This window comes from Eptatretus burgeri, chromosome 6 (genome assembly GCF_056783735.1).
Source record: "Eptatretus burgeri isolate ZD-2024b chromosome 6, Ebu_testis_v1, whole genome shotgun sequence".
Taxonomy (NCBI): domain Eukaryota; kingdom Metazoa; phylum Chordata; class Myxini; order Myxiniformes; family Myxinidae; genus Eptatretus; species Eptatretus burgeri.
Window position 1 is genome coordinate 95,428,251 of NC_140966.1, and position 13,712 is coordinate 95,441,962.

At 46.8% G+C, this 13,712-nt stretch overlaps 1 protein-coding gene across 3 annotated transcripts in view; it reads right to left on the reverse strand.

Annotated features, from left to right (window-relative positions):
• TEPSIN (TEPSIN adaptor related protein complex 4 accessory protein) overlaps positions 1-13,712 on the reverse strand; it is a 69,815-nt gene that overhangs the window by 25,250 nt on the left and 30,853 nt on the right. For all 3 annotated transcript variants that reach the window (XM_085886292.1, XM_085886289.1, XM_085886291.1), the window contains exons 6-7: positions 5,897-5,975; positions 5,231-5,308 (exon numbers count right to left, since the gene is read on the reverse strand). In XM_085886292.1, coding sequence (XP_085742418.1) covers positions 5,231-5,308; positions 5,897-5,975 — 157 coding nt within the window. The remainder of the gene's footprint in view (positions 1-5,230; positions 5,309-5,896; positions 5,976-13,712) is intronic.

Genomic DNA, 13,712 nt, shown 5'->3' on the forward strand with positions numbered 1-13,712 from the left:
TGGGTTCCTGCATGCTGCACTGTGGGTCCCTGCCTGCTGCGCTGTGGGTTCTTGCATGCTACGCTGTGGGTTCTTGCATGCTACGCTGTGGGTTCCTGCTTGCTGCGCTGTGGGTTCCTGCATGCTACACTGTGGGTTCTTGCATGCGACGCTGTGGGTTCCTGCCTGCTGCGCTGTGGGTTCTTGCATGCTACGCTGTGGGTTCCTGCGTGCTGCGCTGTGGGTTCTTGCATGCTACGCTGTGGGTTCCTGCATGCTGCGCTGTGGGTTCCTGCATGCTGCACTGTGGGTCCCTGCCTGCTGCACTGTGGGTTCTTGCATGCTACGCTGTGGGTTCCTGCTTGCTGCGCTGTGGGTTCCTGCATGCTACGCTGTGGGTTCTTGCATGCTACGCTGTGGGTTCCTGCTTGCTGCGCTGTGGGTTCCTGCATGCTACACTGTGGGTTCTTGCATGCGACGCTGTGGGTTCCTGCCTGCTGCGCTGTGGGTTCTTGCATGCTACGCTGTGGGTCCCTGCTTGCTGCGCTGTGGGTTCCTGCATGCTACGCTGTGGGTTCTTGCATGCTACGCTGTGGGTTCCTGCTTGCTGCGCTGTGGGTTCCTGCATGCTACACTGTGGGTTCTTGCATGCGACGCTGTGGGTTCCTGCCTGCTGCGCTGTGGGTTCTTGCATGCTACGCTGTGGGTTCCTGCGTGCTGCGCTGTGGGTTCTTGCATGCTACGCTGTGGGTTCCTGCATGCTGCGCTGTGGGTTCCTGCATGCTGCACTGTGGGTCCCTGCCTGCTGCACTGTGGGTTCTTGCATGCTACGCTGTGGGTTCCTGCTTGCTGCGCTGTGGGTTCCTGCGTGCTGCGCTGTGGGTTCTTGCATGCTACGCTGTGGGTTCCTGCTTGCTGCGCTGTGGGTTCCTGCATGCTACACTGTGGGTTCTTGCATGCGACGCTGTGGGTTCCTGCCTGCTGCGCTGTGGGTTCTTGCATGCTACGCTGTGGGTTCCTGCCTGCTGCGCTGTGGGTTCTTGCATGCTACACTGTGGGTTCCTGCATGCTACGCTGTGGGTTCCTGCATGCTACACTGTGGGTTCCTGCATGCTACACTGTGGGTTCCTGCATGCTACACTGTGGGTTCCTGCATGCTACGCTGTGGGTTCCTGCATGCTACGCTGTGGGTTCTTGCATGCTACGCTGTGGGTTCCTGCATGCTACGCTGTGGGTTCCTGCATGCTGCACTGTGGGTTCCTGCATGCTGCACTGTGGGTTCCTGCATGCTGCACTGTGGTTTCTTGCATGCTACGCTGTGGGTTCCTGCTTGCTGCGCTGTAGGTTCCTGGCTGCTGCGCTGTGGATTCCTACATGCTACGCTGTGGGTTCCTGCCTGCTGTGCTGTGGGTTCCTGCATGCTACGCTGTGGGCTCCTGCATGCTGCACTGTGGGTTCCTGCTTGCTGCGCTGTAGGTTCCTGCATACTGTGCTGTGGGTTCCTGCATGCTGCACCATGGGTCCCTGCCTGCTGCACTGTGGGTTCTTGCATGCTGCGCTGTGGGTTCCTGCATACTGCGCTGTGGGTTCCTGCATGCTGCACTGTGGGTCCCTGCCTGCTGTGCTGTGGGTTCTTGCATGCTACGCTGTGGGTTCCTGCATGCTGCGCTGTGGGTTCTTGCATGCTGCGCTGTGGGTTCTTGCATGCTGCGCTGTGGGTTCTTGCATGCTGCGCTGTGGGTTCCTGCATGCTGCGCTGTGGGTTCTTGCATGCTGCGCTGTGGGTTCTTGCATGCTGCGCTGTGGGTTCCTGCATGCTGCACTGTGGGTTCCTGCCTGCTGTGCTGTGGGTTCTTGCATGCTGTGCTGTGGGTTCCTGCTTACTGCACTGTGGGTCCCTGCCTGCTGTGCTGTGGGTTCCTGCATGCTGCGCTGTGGGTTCCTGCATGCTGCGCTGGGGGTTCCTGCATGCTGCGCTGGGGGTTCCTGCCTGCTACGCTGTGGGTTCCTGCCTGCTACGCTGTGGGTTCCTGCCTGCTACGCTGTGGGTTCCTGCATACTGTGATGTGGGTTCCTGGTTGCTGCGCTGTAGGTTCCTGCAAGCTGCTTTGTTTGTTTCTGCTTGCTCCGCTGTAGGTTCCTGCCTGCTGTGCCATCGTTCCTGCCTGGTCCTTCATAGTTTGTTGGTGCTTGGCAAGCATGTCTGGGGAGACGCATAAGGCATCACGAGGTTGAACCGGAACTCACCCCATGCATACAGGCATCGCATGGGGAGCAGGTTTACTTATCTGTCTCATCTACTTTTTCTCTCTGTTCCTGTGTATTCCGCGAATGAGAGGAGAAGGCATTCATTATTTAAGTCCTGCAGTCGTACCGAGGACGTGTTGGGTATTTCTTTTTATCATTCGATTGTCACAGTTTCGTGATCGACACATGCCGTGTCCTCCTATTCTTCTTCCCCACCCCATTTTGTGAAATAAATCCCTTTTGTTAAATGAGAACCTGTGTGTGGTTATCAACATCGGGGCTCCATAGTGCAGAGTAAACTGGAAATAAACTTGTGGGAAGGTCAGTTTGAGGCTCCGCGCATTAAGGCACTTATGAAAAGCGAATCACTATTCTCCCATGTACAGAAACCCTACTCTCTTTCCGTCTTCGTAGTTTTGCCACAAATACATATTATATATGTTTGTTTGCCTATTCAGATGTATAAAAGATATATATATATATATATATATATATATATATATATATATATGTTGTTACGGTTCTTGGAACCGCATGCATGCAACATACAGTTGTCCTGAGTCAGTTATTCCATTAATATATGTGTAGTTAGATCCCTACCTTTTGTCTAGTGGGACAGCAGGAAATGCGTTGCGATGGGCTTTAGTGAGGTTAATAAATCATTTTTTCCCTTTTATTTTATCCCCACTCCATTTCATTTCTGAGGCAAAATCCACGACAACCCACGTACCCTCTGCCTGCTTGCCCCTCGTCTCGCTTGCCACAGCGTGACAACCCACGGTACCCTCCCTAACGGTCGCTTCTGAGGCAAAATCGCAACGTGCACCATGGAGTAGACCGGCGCTTTGAGTATTCCACCGTCTCACCCAAAACCAGACGTGGGCGGTGAATCACGTTCGTTTTGCACCCAGGAGGGGCGGGCCAAACTAGTGTCTGGCCGAAATCCCGCCCAGAAAGGCGGACCACATGAAGGCCCGGTCCAATCGGGATGCTCGGATCGAACGATGACGTCGGTTTCGCCATGGCGCCAAGTCGAGTTGGTTTTGCGGGTCGTTGGAGAGGTCGAGTTAGAATTGCGAGTTGTTTGGTCGTTGAAGAGAATTGCAAGTTGGAGAGGTTGAAGAGAATTGTTGTGAAAGTGTTCCAGCTGCCTGGCTCTGCCTACGTCTCCCCTCGACGGCCCGCCGACTGTACTGGTCCTCGCCCACACGACCTTGATCAAGCCTCTTATCTGGTCCTGCCTACTGCTCATCTCTCACCTCTTTGGACTCCGCCAGACACAATTACCACGAGTGCGGCTGTGGACCGAACCACACAACTTTTGTCAGGTGCCGCACCACGGAGCATCCCTTCCCCCTGAAACGCTCAGGTACCAAAAACTGTGACCTCAACTCCATCCCTCCCTGGCTGCAAAAGGTCCCTTTTCTTTTCATTGGGTTTATTTTGTCAGAGTGTGTGTCTGAGTGTGTTGGTGCCTGTCCGTTAGATAAGCCTGTATAAGATCTTCATTGTTGTGATTGTTGCTTTTATTAATCTCGCGTCAAGTCTGCACTGTGCCGGCTTTTATAAGTTGCTTGTAAAATTTCCGCACCACACATCTCTCATCTTTCCCCTGCATTACATACCGAATAAACCCTTTTGTTATGCCACATGCTTTTCCCCGCTTATTGCAAATAAATAATTGTAGAAATGTACCCGGCTCGCCTTTGTCTTTTCCTCCATTGGTCCAGCATGGTTCGAATCTGAGTTTAGCCGGGCCTTTATTCCCGATAATCCGTTCCTTCTCGCCGGTACGTCCTTGGCAGTGCCGCTCGACTGCATCCGATCCGGAAAGGTAGTCGGTAGTGGGTAGAGTGATCCGGTTCGGGCAAGGCGTACCGAGGGCGTGGTTCCCCGGTAGTCGAAATCGCATGGTTAATTAGGTAACTTGATTCTAGACAGGAGGACCCTACACCACGTGGTTGAGGTATTGGCGTCCAGGGTCGGTTAAGCGACCCGCCACATCACGGAATTATCCGTGAGCGACGGCCTGCAATTCAGGGGAGTCTGGTGGGAATCGATGTTGCTTTCCCCCACCTCGTGGTCTTCTCACCCGACCCCACTGGCCCGCAACAATATATATATATATATATATATATATATATATATATATATATATATATATATATATATATATATATATATATATATATATATATATCTTCTTCTTCTTCTTTCGGCTGCTCCCGTTAGGGGTCGCCACAGCGGATCATCATTATGATCCGCATAGTGATTTGGCACATGTTTTACGCCGGATGCCCTTCCTGACGCAACCCTGGTCGCGTCTTACGACACAGGGATATATATATATATATATATATATATATATATATATATATATATATATATATATATATATATATATATATATATATATATATATATATATATATATATATATACAGACACAAAATTGAGGCCAAAGACCTCGAGGTATTGGTTGCTAACAACAATTTTTTTTTAAACCTCAAAAGGTAATGGTTGCCACGCGGAGTGTGGTGAGAAAAGTGGCGTCATTGTTGTGGAGTATCCTGGGAAGTGACGGCACTTCTCTCAAGCTCAGTGGCAGGGCTTGTCTCGTCTAATGGTCGTGTGTTGCCTCTCGTGTATTCATTTGTATGTCCATCTGTGCGAGTTGGGTGTGTGGTAGCCCCACTACGAGCCGTAAGTTCCGTAAAAATAAAAATTAATAGTAACAATATTCAAAAGAAAGGAGAAATAGCCATGAATGTTTGGTCTGTTTGGCATACCCTGCTGATTACATAGGCCACGATGCTGCGATCCGAGGTTCAAGTTCCCACATACGGTATTGATTTACCCAGTCTCCTCTACTTGATATCTATGTATCATTCACATAAATATGCAGGCTCCTCCATGAGCCTTAGACAATGTTTCCAAAAAAAACAAAACAAAGAGAAATAAATGCCAGATCATCAAAACAAATATGTGGTGTATGTATACTTACCCTGCCTAATGGCCTCATGACCAAATCCTTGAAAAGATCCGGAGTGCGTCACTGAATCGGGACACACGTAACCCATCCCTACCACACACAGACACCTTATCAATGCGTTCATGATCCTGAGAAGGTGACGTACCATTGCAATATTTTAAAATATTGTTATTAGAAGCCATTCATTGTTTGAGATTTGGGTTTGAAGGAGTGCTGGTAACATGCACTATTGGACCAAAAGCCTCCCCTTCGTCATTGGAGAAATTTAAAAAAAAAGTCTTTTTAAAAAAAGTCTATCAAGTAATGCTGGCAGAAGGGATGTCCAGTTTAACGTCAATCCGAGGGACGGCGCACACACATCGATGCTTCGTGCTGCCTGTGAAACACCAGGATTGCAGTTCACAGTTGGGTTAGGAATTGGATCCAAGACAACGCAAGCTCAAAGGCAAGTTTGTCCTCACGGCCCAAATAGAAGAACACCTTGTTTAAAATAAAATAAAATAAAAACTTGACATTTCAGAATTAATACAATTATATTCAGTTTGTGTTATACCGCAGTGAAAGAAATATATAAAATCCAGACATTCAGCGAAACAGCACGAAAGCCACTTTAAAGCTACAGTTTCAGACCAGCAAGTTCAACGCATGACAATGAAGTCTTGAACAGCGATACTTTACCTGCGTGGGTTTGCGAAGACGAGGCAGATATCTTCCCTGTACATTCACGATCCTCTCCAAACAGAGCAGAAGCCAAATCCTGCAGTCACGTGGCAAAATATAAAACATGATATGTGAATGAGCATCGGGGATCCTGTAGATCGACGCGAACTAGTATGTGAGTTAATCTTGAACAGAGGACTAAGGAAGCATACCACGGTCAAGCCACGGGGCCAGGGATGAAATGCAGTGTCTCACAAACACCGAACAGTTCATTCTCCTGCTGCATATAGACCCGTGAGAATAACCAGTATCGATTCCCGTATTTAACCAGTAAGGGCAATCCGTGTCTAATCAAGCAATGACGCACAGATTCAGGTGAGAAACGAAGTGAAACGAGCACAGAACCACAGCTGGCAATCCACGGATAGCAAACACGTTCTCAACAAGAAAACAAAGGAAACTACGTGTAAGGCTTATGCTACATGCCAAATCCAAACGTACATGGATAACAAGGGGGCAGTCGAAAACAACATCAGCCTGATGTAATTGCTGTAATTATCAAGATAGTGTTGAGTGCATGTTTAGCGTCCTCTTGTCTTTCCTGCCCTGTCTCTGTATGTCCCACAAGTCCTGATTGGGAATCTTGAGAAGTCCAGTTTGCAGAGGTTGTCGGCACATGACAATCAATTCCTCTTTACATCCTTTAACGGTGTGAAACCATTCCGTGTCAGAGGCTTCCGACACATCTACTACGTGCTTGAGTTCTTCCAACACCACCCCTTCAATGTGTCTTCCTTTTCAGAATCCCTCCACTCCACGTCCCCTCTTCCTGCATCCACTCTCACTCCACCCCCTCAATGCTTCCACATTACTCCTCATTACATCACCCCCCCAACTCAATCCCTCAAAGCTTTGCCTCACCCCACCACTCAGCTTTGCCCTCCCATCCCGCTAACTCCCATATTCCCCCCATCACACTCCCTGACATCTTATCCTCCCCATCCCACTCCCTCCCCCATCCCACATCCTCCCAGCCTCCCAACTCCTGCATCCTCCCAGACCCCTCTCCTCTTGTTCATGTGTGTGTTGTACCGTACTCAAAACAGCGATGACTCCATGTACATCTCTCTCAGACGAGAGAGAGAGAGAGGAGAGGAGAGGAGAGGAGAGGAGAGGAGAGGAGAGGAGAGGAGAGAAAACACAGCGAGAAGAAAACACTGAAAACAGCAAGTAAGAGGGATCGGTTTGGAAGGGTTAATGGGGGTAATAAAGATCAAGGGTCAGGATGGGGGCTGGCACAAGGCGGTGGTGCACTGCCTGCTTGAAGCTTTGGAGGGAAGACCATGTTGCAACCAAGTTTTAGTGTTGTTTCACCACTAAAATATGAGGAGGAGTGGGAGGGGGGGATCCCTAATTACCTCTGCTCCAGTCTATTTGTTTGGCTGTGAACAAGATATCTCAAAAAGTTGTAGATGAATTCGGACGAAATTTTGCGGAAAGGTTGGGTGTGTGACACGGACAAAATTATTACATTTTGGTGAACGTATGGAAACGGATTCTCAAATTAATGAAGTGATTCTTCACCATTGAGCGATCGGGCCAAAAACAGTATATATCACGATATCTCAAAAAGTTGTGGACAGATTCAGCCGAAATTTTGTGGACAGGGTGGGGGTGTGACGAGGAACAAATGATGATATTTTGGTGAAGATCCAGATCTGAAAATATTTAAGTAATTCTTCACCATTGAGTGATAAGGCTAAAAACGATATACTGCCAGACCCGACAATTCTCAGGGGATACATCCCTGAAAAATTCCGTGGAGGTCAGGGTCCACAAATGTTGGGGCATTGTTACCTTCGCATTCTGCGAAAGGTTATGTTTTGGTCGGCGTGTATTTATTTATTTATTTATTTGTAAAAGTATTAAACCGAATTGCATGAAATTTGGTGGTATGATTGGTTATTAGACAGGAAGCATTCGATTAGATTTTGGGATCGTTCGGGTCAAAGGTCATGGTCAAGGTCACGAAAAGGTCAAAATCGTCTTTTTACGATAACACGGTCAATTTTTATTCAATTTGCATGCAACTAACGCCAAAATGTTCAGAATTCAACGCCTCATCTTGTGATATGCAATATGACACAATGACGCCCATACTCTTGTTACCGGTTAGGGGTCAAAGGTCAGGGGGGTCACGACCTTGAAAAATATGCAGTTTTTGTCATAACACGGTCAATTCTTGTCCGCTTTACATGAACCCAGCAAAAAAATGTTCAGAATTTAATGCCCAATCTTGTGACACAATGACGTCATAACACATGGAACCGGTTGGGGTAAAATGTCGGGGGGGGGGGGTCACGCCCTTGAAAAATATGCGGTTTTCGGCATAACTCAGTCAATTCTTATTCGATTTGCATGAAACCAGCATCAAACGAGATTACCTTCTCTTGTTGAAACGTTGTATTCACCGAGCTTGCGAGTGAAGACTCGCCAAAACGACGTGAGTTGATTGTTGTTTAGTCCGTAGCCCCCGAAAGTCGGGGGGGTCATGACATTATAGATATGTGGTTTGTGTCATAAGACCATTCATATGAAACCAGTTCCCCACACTCATACCAAGAACAAAAAAAGTAGTGGCGGTGAAGGTATGTGCTCTATGAGTGCCCGTTCTAGTTTAAAAAATGTTATTATTATTTTTTTTTTAACATGGCTGAGGCACATGAAAGAACGATTACACAGAACAAATCAGGACACAACATAACAAAGGGAACAGCAAGAGAAAGGGGAAACAACAACAGCAGAGTGGAGGGAGAAAGTCGATGGAGACGGACAAACAAGGCATGCACATAATGATGACGGTAAGGGAGAACGCAAAGGGTGGACATGATGGACATATAAGCAACATTGTGGTTGACCAGTTTGTGATTTTGTCAAGGTCTGAGGAGAGGGAAGAGGTTTCTGTCTGTCTGTCAGAAGGATGAGAGATATCACGGCAGAGAATGGAGTCATGAGCAAAGAGATAAAGAGAATTTTTCAGAGTCAGTAAGATCGATGATGAAGATTAGGAATAATATGGGGTTCTCCATATGAACACTGCCTTGGGGTACTCCAGCCTTGACAGGCAGAGGAGATGAAAGGGTTCCGTTGAGAGTCACACGTTGTCTATGAGAGGTTAGGAAGTCAGTAATCCAAGAGTGGAGTTGGCCTTGGATTCCATCGGCAGACCGTTTGGAGAGTAAGGCACGATGCCAGACTGTATCAAAAGCTCGAGATATGTCCAGAGAGACAGCCCTGATCTCATGTCTGATATTAAGGGCCTCATCAGTTGTTGGGAGAGTGGAAGCAGCATGTCCAAGGTCGAGTAACCAGGTCTGAATCCAAATTGATGGTCTGAGATGAAGCTGTTGGAGAAAACGAATGATATTTTGTCAACTGTGATGATTGATTCCAAGACCTTGCTGATGATTGGAAGTACCCTAAGCTAATTGAGATGTAGTTAAGAGGATCCGTTTTTGCACCTTTTTTTGTAATGTGATGTTGGCTGATTTCAAATTTCCGAGATGGATCGAGGACACCAGTCCTGCAGTGTAACAATAACAACAAAAAAAAATCCACAAATACACGAAGTGTGAATGTCGAAGCACGTCACAATTTATGACCCGTGAATACACGGGGTCCTCGAATAGCGATTCTGCGAATAGTGGGATATGACAGTAGTGTATAACATAATATCTCAAAAAGTTATGGGATGATTCGGACAAAACCTGGTGGACAGGTTCGGTGTATGACAATGGTGAATAAATTTGATTTCGGTGAAGATCCGAATCCGGATCCGGATATGAGAATATTTTTAATTACCCTCGCCGAAGGAGAGGGAATTGCATTTGGGTCCGTTTGTCTGTTTGTCTGTTTGTCCGCAGAAAACTTTTATTTCATGTTTTGCTCCGCAACCATTTGTCGGTTTGCAACGAAATTTTCACCATCGGTGCGACTACTCATGTAGAATGTTTTAATGCTAATTATGGTGTCATATATCACGTGGTGTGGGCAACCATGTTAGAGAAATGGAAAAACTTTGGACCTCTATCTCTGAAACCGCATCAAGGAAAAAAAAATGAAACTTGGCACACAGTAAGTACTCCTCAGAGAGAATGAGTGGTTTTTTTATGACATCATAGGTGCCTTCATTATGACGTCATAATTGCATTTGTAGAACGATGCATCTGATCAGTATGAACATTTTAGAAGGTCATCTATGGATAACATGGTCCCCCCCCCCAAAAAATGATGACGTCATCAGTCATGTGATTCGGCAGCCACATTGTTTTTTGTTTTTTTTTTTAGTTCAAAAATCTTCTTCTCCAAAATGGCCGAACAGATTTGAGGCAAAACTTTACACATATGACCACCTATCTATGAAGAACAAAAGTTTCACACACATGATGTCATTGGTCACATGGTTTGGCAGCCATATTGGATTTTCCCTAAAACATGTAAAAATCTTCTTCTTCAGAACGGCTGGACAGATCGAGGGGAAACTTCACACAAATGTTCCCCAAGACATGCATGTACAAGTTTGTTGAGGAATAATTGATGTCAGATGGTTTGGCAGCCATATTAGATTTAAGAAAATATTAAATATTGTTGCAGGCCGGGGGAGCGGTGGCGAGAACGACCGCGAGGTGGGGGAAGTTACGTCGCCTCCCACCAGACTCCCGGAATTGTAGGCCGTCGCTCACGGATAATTCCGTGAGGCGGCGGGTCGCTTAACCGACAATGGACGCCAATACCTCCACCGCATAGCGTAGGGTCTTTTTGTCTCGAACCAATTTACCTAATTAACCACGCGGTGTCGTCTTCCGGGGAACCACGCCCTCGGTACGTCTTGCCCGAACCGGATCACTCTACCAACTACCTTCTACCTTTCCGGATCGGATACAGTCGAGCGGCACTGCCAAGGACGTACCGGCTCGGATGAACACATTATTTGGGATAAAGACCCGGCTAACCTCAGATCCGAACCATGCTGGACCAATGAAGGAAAAGACAGAAACGAACTGGGAACATTTCTACAATAATTTATTTACAAGCACTTACAAAAGAAAGACACAGAGCAGACTTACGCAATAATACAACAGGCAAGATTTACAATGATCAACTAAAAACACTTATGCAGTTCTATTTAAAGACGGCGCCACACCCTCAGACGCACACTCAGACGAAAAGAAACCCAGATGTTTGCAAAGGACCTTTTGCAGCCAGAGAGGGAGGTGAGCTGAGATCGCAGTTCTCTCGGGTACCTGAACATTGGAGGGAAGGGATGCTCCGTGGTGCGGCACCTGTCAATGGTCGTGCGGCTCGGTCCACGGCCGACCGCGTGGAGACCGTGTCTGCGAAGGAGCCCGGGTCGAGTTGAGCAGAGTCCGAGGCGGGGATCAGGGTCTCCAGCCTACTCCCAAGATGACTCACTCGCTCTCTCTCTCTCTCAGCACTCCTTACTCCAATGCTCTTTACTCCAACGCTCCCTCAACGAACTCTCTCAGCCCCCCCCCCAACGCTCTTCAACCGACCAACTGTCTCAGCACACCGTAATTTTTTGATTTCCCTCAGTGGGGAGGGGCCTTGGTGAAGCTGACGTCACTGTCCGCCCTGATTGGACGGGGCTTCCATGGGGCCGCCCTTTCTGGGCGGGGTTTCGGCCATGCCGGGAAGCCCGCCCACTCCGCGTGTCTGGACTCGCCAAAAAAAGGAACTACTGCAAGAGGATTTAGCCTCGGACAGCGAGTCGCTGTTTGGGCCAGTCGGCGAACAAGCGTTTGTTCAGCCCATGCGAGAGGAAGGTACTGTGGTTCATAATGGAGGGGATATAAATATTTATTAATCTAACTAAAAAAACATCGCAACGCACCCCAGTGTCTTCCCACTACACACAAGGAGGGGTTCTATCTACACATATACTTAACGGAATAACTCACTTTGGGACAACTATGTTTGTATGCATACGATTCCTTGAACCGAAACACTATTTTCTCTGGAACTGCTGAATCAATCGACGTGAAACGTCACAATTGTGATCTGGTAGGGATGGAGAATAAATGTTTTAAATTTCAACTTGATCGGTCACATGATCTGGCCGCCAGAATTATTTAATTTTTTATCTGGGGTTTAAAAAAATACATTTTAGCTTTTTCTGAATAAGTCTCACTTGGCTGTGCCTGGATGGGTTTAAGGGTAGAGGGGTAGCAGCTGAAATGTGAATCCTATCCAGGTTCCTCCTGATGACTTCATCTTTGCTTTTTGCTTGTTTGGGTTCCTTCTGATTACTCCAATGCAGGATTACTATTGGTTCACGAAAAATATTTTCACGAAAAAAACAAGTGACCACTATATTCGTTATTGTTGTGTGTCTGTCTGTCTGTCTGTCTGTCTGTCTGTCTGTCTGTCTGTCTGTCTGTCCCGAGCATAGCTCCGTGGGTTTTGATCCGATCCTGACAAAATTTTGGTTGGAGGTTTATATCATGATCTAGTTGTGTTTTCCTGAAAATGGGTGTGGTGCGCCCATTATGGGCAGAGCCACACCCAAAAAACGTGTTTTTAAGGGGTAGCCGATTTCAATTTGCATCTTCTCCTAGGGGGTTTGTCGAATCTGACAGGGGTTTCAGTATTTGGTTAGCCCAATGGCACCTGCATAGCCCCACGGAGCTCGATTTTTCATTTTCGTCCCAAGGTCAAGGTCACAAGGTCACGAACTTAGAAAATTGCGATTTTGACATAAAAATCCATCTTCTCCGAGGGATTTGTCGAATCTGGCAGGGGTTTCGGTATTTGGTTAGCCCAATGGCACCTGCATAGCCCGACAGAGCTCGATTTTTCATTTTCGTCCCAAGGTCAAGGTCACAAGGTCACGAACTTAGAAAATTGCGAATTTTGACGTAAAAATCCATCTTCTCCGAGGGATTTGTCGAATCTGGCAGTGGTTTCGGTATTTGGTTAGCCCAATGGCACCTGCATAGCCCGACAGAGTTCGATTTTTCATTTTCGTCCCAAGGTCAAGGTCACAAGGTCAAGGTCACAAGGTCACAAACTTAGAAAATTTGGAATTTTGACATAAAAATCATACGACCGCCCAAACTTTCAGAGCGAGGATGACAATATTTTTTATGCATAATCTTGAGGTCATTCCCCACCTAAAGTCTTGAAACCATTTTGCTCTATCTCGAACACCTTGCCCATGGCACCCCCTTCAAGTTTGTTTTTACGCTGATTTCATCAATGTATGGATAATCCGATGAGTGTGAAACGCCATATAGCCTAATATGACGTCGTATTGTTCCTGGAATGTTCCAGAGGAAGTTTTGCACCAAAGGTCATAATCCTTGACCTTTGACCTTTAAAGGTCACAAAGGTCAAATTTTCAAAGTTGTGGGAATCGAACCGGGTTTTCGACCTTCGACGAACTAACTCCAATAAGCTATAGCATGTATCCTGTTTCCTTATTTTAATGTCCACAACACATTGTTTTGTGACCTTTAAAGGTTATGCAAAGGTCAAATTTTGAAAGTTGTTGAACGAAACCGGGTTTTCGACATTTTGCAGCTAAGAACCTGTCACTCGTACCACATCATGTTGATCATTTTTGTAACTTGATCAAACATTATCACATTGTCTCATCCTTGACTTCTGAAACAATCTACATCGTCAAATACCGCTCGTGAATCATCGTCGTCTTCAGACTTGTTATGTCTATTATTAATTATATAGCACACCAGTACACAAACACCATACAAAATACACCACACAAAACTACACAAACACCACACCACACAAAACA